Here is a 14,002-nt window from a genome sequence, read left to right as displayed (position 1 = left end):
TGCTGGAGAAACTCAGCGGGTTATGGAGTGAAGGAATAGGTGACGTTTCGGGTTGAGACCCTTCTTCAGACGGATGTGGGGGTGGGGGGGGCGGGAAGAAGAAAGGAAGATGCGGAGACAGCGGGCTGTGGGAGAGCTGGCAAGGGGAGCGGAAAGAGGGAGAAAGCAAGGACTACCTGAAATTGGAGAAGTCAATGTTCATACCGCTGGGGTGTAAACTACCCAAGCGAAATATGAGGTGCTACTCCTCCAATTTACGATGGGACTCACTCTGGCCATGGAGGAGGCCCAGGACAGAAAGGTCGGATTCGGAATGGGAGGGAGAGTTGAAGTCTTGAGCCACCGGGAGATCAGGTTGGTTATTGCGAACTGAGCGAAGTTGACGTTTCGGTTCTTCCTGAAGTCAATGATGAGCTCTTTTGGTTTCTTGGTATTGAGTGCTAAGTTGTTCTCTGAGCACCAGCCTATTAACCTTTGTACCTCCTCACTGTAAGCTGACTCATTGCCCTCAGTGATCAGCCCCTGTCGTGTCATCTGCAAATTTAATGATGGTGTTCGTGCTGTGGGTCGGTATGCAGTCATCGGTATAGAGTAGAGGCTTACCAGTGAAAATGGAGCAACAGCATTTGGAAAATGATACATCTTACCACTGACAATGAAGAGGAAGTTACTTCCTTATGATGTGACATGAAGTCATTTTTGTTCACGTTGACTCACAGAAAAATCCCATTCCTCCAGTAACAATTTCTGTAACCTGTTCTACTATTAACTCCCCCTGAGATTCCCACTTACATATAAACCAGGGACAATCTACAGTAGCAACCAACCCAGCAAACTATACATTCTTGGGATGTGGGAGGAAATTAGAGCATCCAGTGGACAAGGGGAACATGAACACTCCACAAAAGAGCACTGAATGTCAGGATTAAACCCAGGTCATTGGAATTATGAGGCAGCAGCTCTCATAGCTGTGCCTCTGTGCCAATGGGTAGTGGGAGAAAATATATTTTTCAGGTAGGGAACTCAGGGTTCTCTGTCATATACAGGATTCCAGTGGTCATTCTAAGACTTGGCTGGGCAGGGCGAGAACTATAGATCATGCAGGCACACAAAGCTGGAGTAACTCAGCGGGACAGGCAGCATCTCTGGAGAGAGAGAATGGGTGACGTTTCGGGTCGGGACCCTTTTTCAGACCCGAAACGTCATCCGTTCCTTCTCTTTGGAGATGCTGCCTGTCCCGCTGAGTTACTGCAGCTTTTTGTGTCTATCTTCGGTTTAAACCAGCATCTGCAGTTCCTTCTTACACCAGAGATCGTGCATAATGTTGATTCAGAACATCAGAGAATAACTTTCTTAAAAAGGCCAGAAAAAGGAAGGTTGCTTCGCTGCACCGTATATTAAAAAAACTGTTTGTCACTGTTTTTAAAATATATTCTCTTGATTTAATTTGTCATTTACTACAGTTCTTCTGGGTTAAGTGTTTATCATACTGATCCATAGCTGGCAGGCTTTGCTGAAATATTCATTTGCTTCAGAAATGCTATGCCTCAAATGTATTGTCCATCCCGGCCCCAACACTGCAATCCACCCAACAATATGACAAATGCTACAAGCGTGATCTGCACACAACATGCAGTCTCTCCTCCCCTCCATCCTCTCCAGCAACACCACTTATGAAATGCTGAGACAAATGTATAGCATGTGTTAAAATATTACTATTTCCCAGTTTTGTCCTGGTTGAAGTAAATCAAATTTAAGTCAAATTGAAGACTTTATTCTTCAGAAATTATGGGCAATTAAAAATGCCAGATAACAGTAAATACAAGTCTACTAGATAGACAATCTATAGTTAAATAGTCCAACGTTGAATATTTCCTTTGCTCCATAGATGCTGCCTCATCCGCTGAGTTTCTCCAACATTTATGTCTACCTTTGATTTTCCAGCATCTGCAGTTCCTTCATAAACATTTAATTTCATTGTCTGTCAGATCCATTTAGTTTCATTTAGTTTAGAGTGCGGAAACAAGCCCTTTGGCTCACCGAGTCCACGCCGACCAGCGATCCCCATACACTAACACTATCCTACACACACATTAGGGACAACTTAGAACTTTACCAAAGCCAATTAACCTACAAAACAGTATGCCTTTGGAGTGTGGGAGGAAACCGGAGCACCCAGAGAAAACCCACACATCCCAGGGAGACCGTACAAACTCCACACAGACAGCACCCATAGTCAGGATCCAACCTGGATCTCTGCCGCTATAAGGCAGCTGCTCTACCGCTGCGCCACCATGCCACCCATGTTCCATCTTTAACCTAATCTGCCAAAAGCCTGGTTTACTAGAATGTTGCCTGGTTTACTAGAATGTTGCCTGGTTTACTAGAATGTTGCCTGGGTTTCAGCAACTAAGTTACAGAGAAAGGTTGAGCAAGTTAGGGCTTTATTCTTTGGAGCGCAGAAGGTTAAGGGGGGACTTGATAGAGGTTTTTAAAATGATGAGAGGGATAGACAGAGTTGACGTGGAAAAGCTTTTCCCACTGAGAGTAGGGAAGATTCAAACAAGGGGACATGACTTGAGAATTAAGGGACTGAAGTTTAGGGGTAACATGAGGGGGAACTTCTTTACTCAGAGAGTGGTAGCTGTGTGGAATGAGCTTCCAGTGAAGGTGGTGGAGGCAGGTTCCTTTTTATCATTTAAAAATAAATTGGATAGTTATATGGATGGGAAAGGAATGGAGGGTTATGGTCTGAGCGCAGGTATATGGGACTAGGGGAGATTATGTGTTCGGCACGGACTAGAAGGGTCGAGATGGCCTGTTTCCGTGCTGTAATTGTTATATGGTTATATGGTTAAAAGGGAAGAAGGATGGGTTTATGTTGGGCATGAATTTATAGCCCACACAATTCTCATTTCCTTTGTCTGGAATGGAGACTCATTTTTATGAGATTTAGAACAGGTCTGATTTGAACCTATTGTCCATCTTATGGATGTCAAATTTTGTGCCATTATTTAGGAAGGGCAACAAGGACAGCCAAGGAGCTACAGGTTGGTGAGCCTCATGATCTTTTACACCGCCTCACGGTTGCCTCTTAGCTTCCTATTCTCAAGCTCACCAACCTGTAGTTCCTTGGTTTGTCCTTGTTGCCTCTCTTAAATAATCTTTTTCCCAGGCTAGTGGATTCTAAATTGGAGGACTTAGGCTTAAAGTGTGCGGGGAGATATTTAAGAGGGATCTCATGGGAAATCTTTTCACTCAGAGGGTGGTCTGTACCCAGAATGAGATGCCGTAGGAAACTATAGAAATGGATACAATTACAACTTTTAAAAGACATTTGGGCAGATATATAGGGAGAAGAGGTTTAACGGGCTATGGACCAAATGCAGGCAAATGGGATGAGCCCAATATTGTCAATGTGTACAAAATGGGCTGAAGGACCTGTTCCTCTGCTGTACAGCTCTATGACTATGATTTACATGCATTGGTTAAAATCTGGATGAAAGAAACAGAATGAGAACTTAATACATATGCAGAACATAAGAAAAAGCGGAAAAGGGTCATTTGGCGCTTCGTGTCTGCTTTGCCAACAATAAAATCAAGGCTAATCTTTTAAATCAGCATCACTAACCCATATTCTTTGATTTACTGTCTAAACATCTATCAGTCTCTATCATTATAGACAGTGGATTAATTATGGCATTGAGCAGTTTTATTTACAGGTGCAGATAAACTGATGCAAAGGAAAATATAAAGCTGATCTGATTAAAATAATGATTCTCCTTATTTGCAAAGAATTAATTCTTCATTAGCCTGGTAAAATGCTGTTTTTATCCGTTCTATGGAACTGTCAGAATCATAACTAACGTGTCTGTCATTTTCTCAGTGAAAGAATACTGGCTGCTGATAACCCAGGTTTTACATTTTAAGCAGTAGATTCAATTATCAGGACACTTGCCAGCTGCATTGCTTAGGTGTGAACACAACACAAAACAAGTCTTGGATTGTCGACATCATGCAAAAGATATAAAGGATAGGATAATGCCATCTTTCACAAGTTATGATCTGACTGCATAATACATGAGCTGTGGAGTTACAACTGTGTTATGTCTGGTTGGGGCACGGGTTGCAAAAGGAATAAATAAAAATACCATCAAGCGTATTGAGACTAAAGCTAAAATCCGGCTTTGAAAAGGGCATCTGACTGCCAATAACCATCAGCTATTCCATTTAAACCTGAACAGACAGAGAAATATCAGCACCTTCACAGAGATTAAAGAGCTTTCTTTCTCTAAATTCAATGATGACATCGGTACCCTTAAGAACGTGATAAATTAGTCAGTGAGATGAGACTGAATAGAGCTGCAAAGGAAGTAAAGTAAAAGTGAATTGAGATGAAAAGGATCAAGCTGCTCGTTAAAGGTACGGGAAATTAATTACAATTTGATCAATGTATCAAACAAGGAGTTCAACCAATCATGCCGAATAGAACAGTGGTAGGTTTGCATGAAACATTATTTCTATTAATTAATCTTGGAATATTGATATTCCTACATGTACTATGAACTTACATTGAAGCCTTCTTCAAAATAAAACAGTGTGTAACACAAGTGCCTCTGGAGTGATTCCATAATGTTTCTTGCTACTATGATCATTTGAAAAGTAATGAATCTGCTTTAGTTTCCTACCCTCCTTATGAAGATACCATTAGCTGGTGGATTCAGGTACTTATATAACAGAAATCTGAAGTGGATGACTAAGTCATTAAGTTCGAATTTGGACTAATTCGGCTAAAAAGAATTTGTAACATATCATTGGTATAACTATAATCACATCATTTTATTTACATGCACTAATTTCAGTTACATGCACCACGAATGTGATAGACTGGGCTACATCAACACCTCTCTGCAATTTGTTGCTATCTTGGGCAGAACTGTTGCCAAACTAAGCTATGATGCATTCTGAAAGTATGCTTTCTACAGTGCATCTGTAGGTTGGTAAGAGTCATTGGAGATGTGCTGAACTCCCTTAGTTCTCTGAGGTAGGAGAGGCTTTGGTGTGCATTCTTGGCCATAGCATGAATGTGGTTGTATTTTAATTCTCAATTAGCCACATGTGATAATGCCCAGTGTACCGAACAATAGGCCATGGGGAACATAGAAACATAGAAAATGTTGTGATGTATGGTATACCAAAGATAGACACAAAGTGAGGGAGTAACACAAGGGGTCAGGCAGCATCTCTGGAGAAGGTCCCGACCCAAAAGGTCACATAGAAACATAGAAAATAGGTGCAGGAGTAGGCCATTCGGCCCTTCGAGCCTGCACCGCAATTCAATATGATCATGGCTGATCATCCAACTCAGTATCCTGTACCTGCCTTCTCTCCATACCCCCTGATCCCTTTAGCCACAAGGGCCACATCTAACTCCCTCTTAAATATAGCCAATGAACTGGCCTCAATCACCTATTGCTTTTTCACCAGAGATGCTGCCTGACCCAATGAGTTACTATTGCAGTTTATCGCAGTCGCTGCCTCAAATAGGCTGGCAGTATCATCAAAGACCCACACCATCCTGGCCACACACTCATCTCCCTGCTACCTTCAGGTAGAAGGTACAGGAGCCTGAAGACTGCAACAACCAGGTTCAGAAATAGCTACTTCCACACAGCCATCAGGCTATTAAACCTGGCTCGGACAAAACTCTGATTATTAATAACCCATTAACTGTTATTTGCACTTTATCAGTTTATTTATTCATGTGTGTATATATTTATATCATGGTATATGGACACACTGATCTGTTTTGAAGTAAATGCCAACTATGTTCTGTGTGCTGAAGCAAAGCAAGAATTTCATTGTCCTATACAGGGACACATGACAATAAACTCACTTGGACTTGAACTTGAACTACAGCACTTTGTGTCAATCTGAAGCACACTATTACTGTTAAATCTTGCTGAAACATAGATTAGCACATCAGTTTGCTATTAAGTACATTAAAAAAAATTGTCATCTTACCTTACAGCCTTCACAAGTGATGACTCCATAGTGGATCCCTGAGGATTTATCACCACAGATCTTGCAAGGTATCACTTCAATTTGAGCTACAGAAAAAGTGTAAATATGTGTTAGCAATTCTGCATAGATCAATGGTAGACAGAAAGACAGAGGTTGCATCATTGACAACACCTCATCATTATCAAAACAAGTAATGTGAAAGATGTAATATCCAGAAATATCCAGTGGAAGCATTTTCATTTTATCCTCCTGAAGCTGATTATATAAAAGCAATCCAATTGAAGTCCCCTTTATACGATAAACTTCTGTGGTTACACCAGGTAACTTCCTGCCCTCGTGGCTACTCTCCACGACTGAAATTCAGGAGTGAGAATACTTGCACGTTAATAACACATTTGTTTCCAACTGAGAATTGTTCCCAAAATTTAAGATGTGTTTCAAGAAGCACCAGTGGTGCACTGGTGCGGAGACCCTTGTAGTATTTTCAGCCATATGTTCACGTGTCAGTTAGAGCACCATTAAGCCTATTATTATACCTTTATTACCCTGCATTTTCAGAAAGCAATCAATCTTTGTGGATCATCACATTACAATTAAATTTTTCATGTACTAAACTTCACGTTTAGCTCTAACACAAAAATATTTATTGATTTTTAAGTGAGGATGACATATGCTTCTGCAGATGTGTTCAGTCAATGCTTCCTGACTGATAACTAACTGGAGTTGGGTTAAAATATATTTTACAGAAAAGCAAGTTATTTATTTCCTTCAATTCCATATACAGTACTGGAGGAGTGTTACAACGACTTGCTCCCAACAGCTTAACAGCCACACTCATAGACAGATTTATTCTCCTTCTTTTCCTAACAAAACATAATTAAAAATTGCCACGATTGGAGTGAAATGTTTCACGGGATTAAAAATAGTTTTCATAGATTCATAGAACATAGCAAAGCACCGAAGCACAGGAGCAAGCTCTTTGGCCCACAATATCTGTGTCGAATACAATGCCAAGGTAAACATCGCATCTGCCTGCACATGACCCATATCCCACCATTCCTAGCATATCCGTGTACCTAAAAACTTCTAAAAAAAGTGGAGGCAGACTATCTGCCTCCACTATCATCCTTAGCAGCATGTTCTGAACACTCATCACCCTCTCGTTACAAAAATGGCCTTGCATGTCTCCTTTAAACTTTGCTCCTATCATGTCACAGCTTAATTGAGTTATGCCAAACAGAAACAGGCCCTATTGCCCAACTAGTCCATGCTGCCAAGGATACCTCTCCATCCTAATCCCATTTGCCTGCATTTGGACCTTATCCCTCTAAACCTTTTCTATCCATGTATCTCTCCAAATATATTTTTAAACATTGTAATTGCACCTCCCCCATCACTTCCTATGGCAGCTCATTCCCTATACACACCATCCTCTGTGTTAGAAACTTGCCCCTCATGACCCCAGTGAATCTTTCCCCTCTCACAAACCTATGCCCTTTTACTTTTAGACTCGCCTACCCTGGGAAAAAGACTTGGAAGGTCTACCCTATCTATATCCCACTTAATTTTCCAATCCTCTGTAAGGTCACCTCTCAGCCTTATCCACACCAGGAAAAACAGTCCAAACTTATCCAATCTCTTCTTGTAACCCAAGCCCCCCCAGTCCAGTAAATATTTTGCACACCCATCTTAGCTTAATTACATCATTCCTATAGCATAGCAATCTGAAATATATACAATAGAAAAGGCAGTCCAAACCAAGAATTTGTTCCATTGTTACAAATCGTCCCAAATGCTTTACTCCTCAGTTGATGAAGGCAAGAACAGCCTTCAGCACTCTGTCTTACCTGTGTCACCACTTTTAAGGAAGTATGTACTTGTATCCTAAGTTCTTAGTATTCAATAAACTATTGCGAGCCCTGCCATTCACTGTGTATGTTGTGACCTGAACAAAGTGGTGGTAGGTCTATGAAACAAGCTGCCAGGTGGGGTAGTTGGGGCAGGTACTATCACAATGTTTACAAAAAAGGACAGGTTCATGGATAGATAGGTATAGAGGGATATAGGCCAAATGCAGGCAGGTGAGACTAATGTAGATGGGCATTTTGGTCAGCGTAGGCAGGTTGGCCTGAAGGGCCTGTCTTTTTATGGAAATACCTCTATGCCTCTATGCCTCAGGATATCATTTCTCTCTTCCCCGAATACACTAGCTTCCACAACATAATAAAGGTAAAAGTGCTCAGATAAGATCTCGCCCATCTCCAATGGCTCCTCCCATAGATTGTCATACTGAACCTTCAGCGGACCTATTTCTTCCTAGTTATGATATTGTTCTTAATATACGCAGCAAACATTTTCAGATTCTGCTCTATCTTATTTGTCAGGGATATCATATGTTCCCTTTCTACTCCCCTAATGTCATGCTTAAACGTACTCCTTCCTGCCTTATTCTCTTCATGGGACTAGCTTGATCCCAGCTCCCCACCCCTGACACATGCCTACTTCTTTTTCCTGACTCGAGCCTCAATATCCCGTTAACCTGCATCCCTAATCCAGCCTAATTGATCAGTCTGAAGAAGGGTTTCGGCCCGAAACGTCGCCTATTTCCTTCGCTCCATAGATGCTGCTGCACCCGCTGTGTTTCTCCAGCATTTTTGTGTACCTTCCCTAATCCAGCCAGCCTGGCCATCATTCCGGCAGGATGATTCTAGCTCTGAATCTATCCTATCTCACTTTTAAAAGCCTCCACGTGTCAGCATCCCTTCACCTGCTAACAACCTCTTCCAATAAATCTTTGCAAGTTCCTGTCTAATGTCATTAAAGTTATCCTTGCACCAGTTTAGAACATTAACTTGTGGATCAGTCCTACCATGTTCCACAATGCTTCTGAAATGAATAGGATTGTGGTCACTGGTCCTAAGGTGCTCCTCCGTTGACACCTCAGCCAGTTACTTGCCCACTTTTCTTTCCTAACAAAGCCTTGCTTGACATTCTCCCTGTTTTAATTTATTCCCAGCTCTGTTAAAAATTACTGCTAGTGCCCAGGGCAAAGGGCAGTGTTAACAGAACTCACAAACAAGATGCAGTATGTAAAATATCAGGTACAATAGTGATATATAACATGAAACAAAAAGAAAATACCAAACAATACCAAATTTATCAGAAACTTACAATTTAGTTCTTGTTCCTGTCAATGTAATGAATAATAGTCTTGATATTACAGTGTGAACATTATTTCTCTTCTCTCCTGTCCAAAGATATCGTGCACTAAATTTGATAATCTGTCAGAGATCAATATTTTTTTACCAGTCTTCTTTGAAACTCTGATTTTGAGTACAAATGCCTCTGACAAATCTCATCTGTTTATCTTTCAAACAAGTCCAGGGAACGACTTGCATTTATTGAGTGCTCTAAATGCAGGGAAATATTGCAAGCTGTTTCATAAGGGCTTTGGGGTGGGGTTGGCGGGATCAGCGGGGGGGAGGGATGGAGGTACGGGACGGAGATGGGGGTTTGATTACACAAAGACAAGCCAAGATAATACAGTCGTTTTCAGAGGGGTGATTAAGGAGAGAAATCTCGACAACTTCACCTACAACATAGGCCAAAATAAAATAACTGGGAACTGCCTACTTTACACTACATAGAACCAAATCATAATGCCAATTTTCTAGATGAGGCTTCAACTATTGTAATGGCATTTGCTTCTTATCAATACAACACAGACAATATCTCATTAAATCACCTCATCAATGGGACTAAGTGAAACAACAGAACAAGGTGACATTATGACCAAACTAGAAATGGATGGGCTAATTAGGGTTGTCCTGACATCATCTCGTTGGACTGCAGATAACTGGGACCATTTAATTCTTGCAATTATAAATTTGTTGGTGTACAAAGAAAAAGGTGTTTAGTATTCCAGTCACCTATTACATTCTACAGGACTGCTGTAATATGCAAATTGCTTTCACAAGCCTTTCCAAAAGGTCACACAAGGTTAAATAATTGTTTAGTGAAATTAAGGAATCATATTTTAAAATCTTGATTCATTTGTTGTTGTAAGTATTTATTTTTACCTGTTCTTTGGACGCAAAGGCAAAAAAATATATATTTTTAGAGGCTTAGTTTTCACACCGAAGCATTTAGTAAAAACCTAATATTCCTTCTGAAAGAAAGGAGAGTAGGAACAGGTATAAATTGCAAGAAAAATATGTTATTTGGGGAGATGCTATATTTTAAAGTGTTTTTTTAAACCACAACAAATATCTGAAAAAATTAACAAAAAGTTTGCTAAATACTTTTTCATGAAGAAAACTTCACTGCAAAATACATACCATTACAGGTCTAGATTGAAGCGGTGTGATTCAATCAGATTTAGATAGTATTAACTGAAACAAAATCACTTTTTAACCATCTTTTGTAATCTCAGTATGTCACAAATGTAATAAAAATAAATGGCCACAGCTTAAAAGGAAACACAATCTGTTTCTGCTGACACAGCACTCTTCTTTTAAACAGATTAAAATCTAATCCTAAATACCTTTGCCCACCTCAGGCCCGCATCAAAATGCAGTTTAATACACAATGTTTGCCATGAAATCTATGACTGCACTTATTTAATATTTAAGGAAGAATGTAAATACTGTCTCCTCAACTTACATTTTATTGAATGAAGTTAGGGATATGGTATAACATGGGTAAGAGAACTGAATGAATATGATCATTTTTTAAAATCTATTGGCTTTATGAACAATACTAATTGATGGATGGACAAAAACAAATAGAATAAAAGCGTGCAAATAACAATATGACTCAATCCATGTCTATTAGAAAATAATCCATTTAGCTATACCTTCTAAACACCTGTATTAATATAACCTAAATTCTACATAAATCTTTGATGCAAAGTCCTCTACTTACTTATAACTTCAGTTTTCATCTTCTGATGTGTCTGACACTTGCTATCAGTAAGAACAATGGCATAAAATACCAGTCCCTCCTTGACAGACAAATATGATCCTCTTGACAGCCAGCGCTATACCATAATAGCATTAAAAAGGAAGAATTATTAAGGAGATGGACTGTACCATTCGCATAATAATAAGATGGGGGTGCCTGGAGAATTTTACCCTCACTGCTGCTTTCAATTCAATTTCTGTCCCTTTAACTGCCATTTGCAGAGAGGATAGCTTTGGAGAAAACACTTCTGTAAACTTATTTTCTTTACAGATATCCCTCCAATGGTACATTTGTGTAATGAAAGCAGTGAGATGTGTTTAACCTACAGTGAAATCTGCAACTAGACAATTGCAAGCAAGTCCATCGACCAAACGTATGGACTCAAAACACAGTGAGCTTTGCGCTGCACCTGAGCAATTAAGGTACAGGTGCAAACATGTGTCAATATTTGAGAGAAGTGGTAGGTCGGGTTTTGCTGGGAAAATAGCACACACTGCGAATCTGCAAATTAGTCAGTGAATACGTTCGATTATGAGACGTGTTAGAGGCTGTGAAACTCCAGAACATGCTGGTCAATTTGCTAACCTCATTATCACATCCCTAGCCTTCCAATTATTTTTAAGATCTGCTGAATTTGCACGTGAATTGTCCATCAAAGGTGTAAATACATTTGCAACATTGTGATATCTGTTAATACATCCCAATGTATCTCTTTGCTCCGACATTTAACACTTTTAAGTTCCATTATTTCTGGACGCAAGTTTTTCTTCAATTATGATTTTGTTAATCTTTTTTTTTAATATCTCCTATGTTTAAGATGTCAGAATAGAAGCAGGAGCAGGTCATTCTTCCCCGCTCGCATCCTCCACCATTCAATGACTTTCCTGCACTATCCCTATATTCCTTGATTTCCTTAACGTCTAAAAAACTTGAATTTACTCAGCAACTGTGTCCTAACATATTACATAGAAACTGCCAAGGATTCACTGTCGGAAGAAAGGCCCTGACCCAAAATGTCACCTATCCATGATCTCCAGACACGTTGCCTGACCCGCTGAATTATTCCAGCACTCTGTGTCCTTTTTTTGTAAACCAACATCTGCAGTTCCTTGTTTCTACAAGGATTCATTGCCCATGAGTAACAACATTTCCTCTCAACCTCATCCTGAATGCCAACATGTGCCTACCCCAGCCAGGGGAGTCATCAATTCTGTATCTGTCCTGTCAGGAATTCTGTGCATTTCAATCTGATCACCTCTCATTCTTCTAAACTCTGGAGAGTAGAGAGCCATAGAATTATAAAGCACAGAAACGTACCTCCCTTCCATCGATTCCGTCTACACCACGCTGCCTCAGCAAGACCATCAGCGTAATCAAAGATGAGTGTCACCTCCAGATTCAGGGATAGTTTCTTTCCAGCTGCTATCAGACAATGGAACCATCCCATCAACAACTAGATAGTGTTCCTGAGCTACTGTCTACCCCATTAGAGACGATTGGACTTCCTTTCATCACACTTTATGGGCTTTATCTTGCACTGCATGTTATTCCCTTTACCCTGTATATGTACACTGTGGATGGCTCGATTGTAATCAAGTATAGTCTTTCCGCTGACTGGATAGCACACAACAAAAAGAGTAAACCCAACATCTCACAGTCTCCATCACAAGAAATAGACTATTAACTGACATCTCTTACAAACCCATTGACTCCCACAACTATCTCGACTACACCTCTTCCCACCCTGCTTCCTGCAAAGACTCTATCCCCTACTCCAAATTCCTCCGTGCACGCCGCATCTGCGCCCAAGATGAGGTATTCCATACTAGAAACCATTCATTCTTTTAGGTTAAGAAGATTTGTTATTCTTCTCAGAAGATCTTGGATGTGCAGTGGCCCTTTTGCTATAGGCACAAAATATGCTATATGTCGAACCAAAGATGGATTTGCTGAGTAAGAATTTTGAGGTATATGGACGAAAGATAGGTAAATGGAATTGAGGTACAGATCTGGGTGAACACAGAAAAAGGCTTATAGAGCTGAAAGACCTAAAGTTAACATTGTATTGCATTAGTGCATAGAGTGGCTATTACTGTTTCTGACAGTCAATGGGGGAAATTTACCCTGCCTCATGTGCCTTTGTTGGAACTGTCGGGGGGAAACCTTATCCAGGTACATAGACACTTCTGTGAAGTATGCTGTAGTATTTCAGTGAAGCATATGCTGCTGGAAGTAGAGGAGCTTTGTGCAAAGTGCAACAGTTCTGAAGCTAAATCTTCATCAGTCTGAAGAAGGGTTTCGGCCCGAAACGTTGCCTATTTCCTTCGCTCCATAGATGCTGCCGCACCCGCTGAGTTTCTCCAGCACTTTTGTCTCCCTAAATCTTTGGACCTGGGAACAATGATTCCTAAAGAAATTGTCCAAAATTATGATTACTCTCGTTTAATTAGCAAAAGGATATCAAACCATCTGTTTTGAATGTTATTTTGGGGAACATAGAAGTGTTAAGAGCCTGTCCCACTTTACGATTTTTTAGGTGACTGCCGGCGACTGTCATAGTCGTAGCAGGTCGCCGTAAAAGCGCTGACTGTACTCCCCTACAACAATGTCCACGACAAGCTACAACAACCTATCACCTAGTTGACGTCAAGCTACGGCAAGCTACCGACCACTGGCGACCCATTAGGATGTCCACCTACGACCACACCTACGGCAAATACGACCACACAGGTAATAACCTACGACAACTGAAGTCAACCTACGTCCATCCGTGGCAGACTACAACCCTGTCGGCGAAAACTGAAGACAATTCAGTCGCCGGTACCTGTCGCCAGTTGACGTAGGTAGTCGTCAATGGAATTCACTGAAGACAGCACCGGCGACAACCTACGTCACCTGGGGACAACCTACGACAGCATCTACGTCAGAAGAAGTCAAGCTACGCTCATTGGCGTCGACCCACTGTCGCCGACTGTCCGCAAATATTTTTGAACATGTTGAACATCCAGCGGCAACA

The 14,002-nt window shown here is 40.7% G+C and overlaps 1 protein-coding gene across 1 annotated transcript in view; it reads right to left on the bottom strand.

Moving 5' to 3' along the window:
- The window catches only part of rorb (RAR related orphan receptor B), a 219,173-nt gene that overhangs the window by 69,968 nt on the left and 135,203 nt on the right, over positions 1 to 14,002 (bottom strand). Inside the window, exon 3 of the mRNA XM_033017557.1 lies at positions 6,025 to 6,110. Coding sequence (XP_032873448.1) covers positions 6,025 to 6,110 — 86 coding nt within the window. The remainder of the gene's footprint in view (positions 1 to 6,024; positions 6,111 to 14,002) is intronic.

Source organism: Amblyraja radiata, chromosome 3 (genome assembly GCF_010909765.2).
Source record: "Amblyraja radiata isolate CabotCenter1 chromosome 3, sAmbRad1.1.pri, whole genome shotgun sequence".
NCBI classification, from domain to species: domain Eukaryota; kingdom Metazoa; phylum Chordata; class Chondrichthyes; order Rajiformes; family Rajidae; genus Amblyraja; species Amblyraja radiata.
Note: the sequence above shows the minus strand (reverse complement) of the source record. Positions and strands in the feature narration are given on the sequence as shown.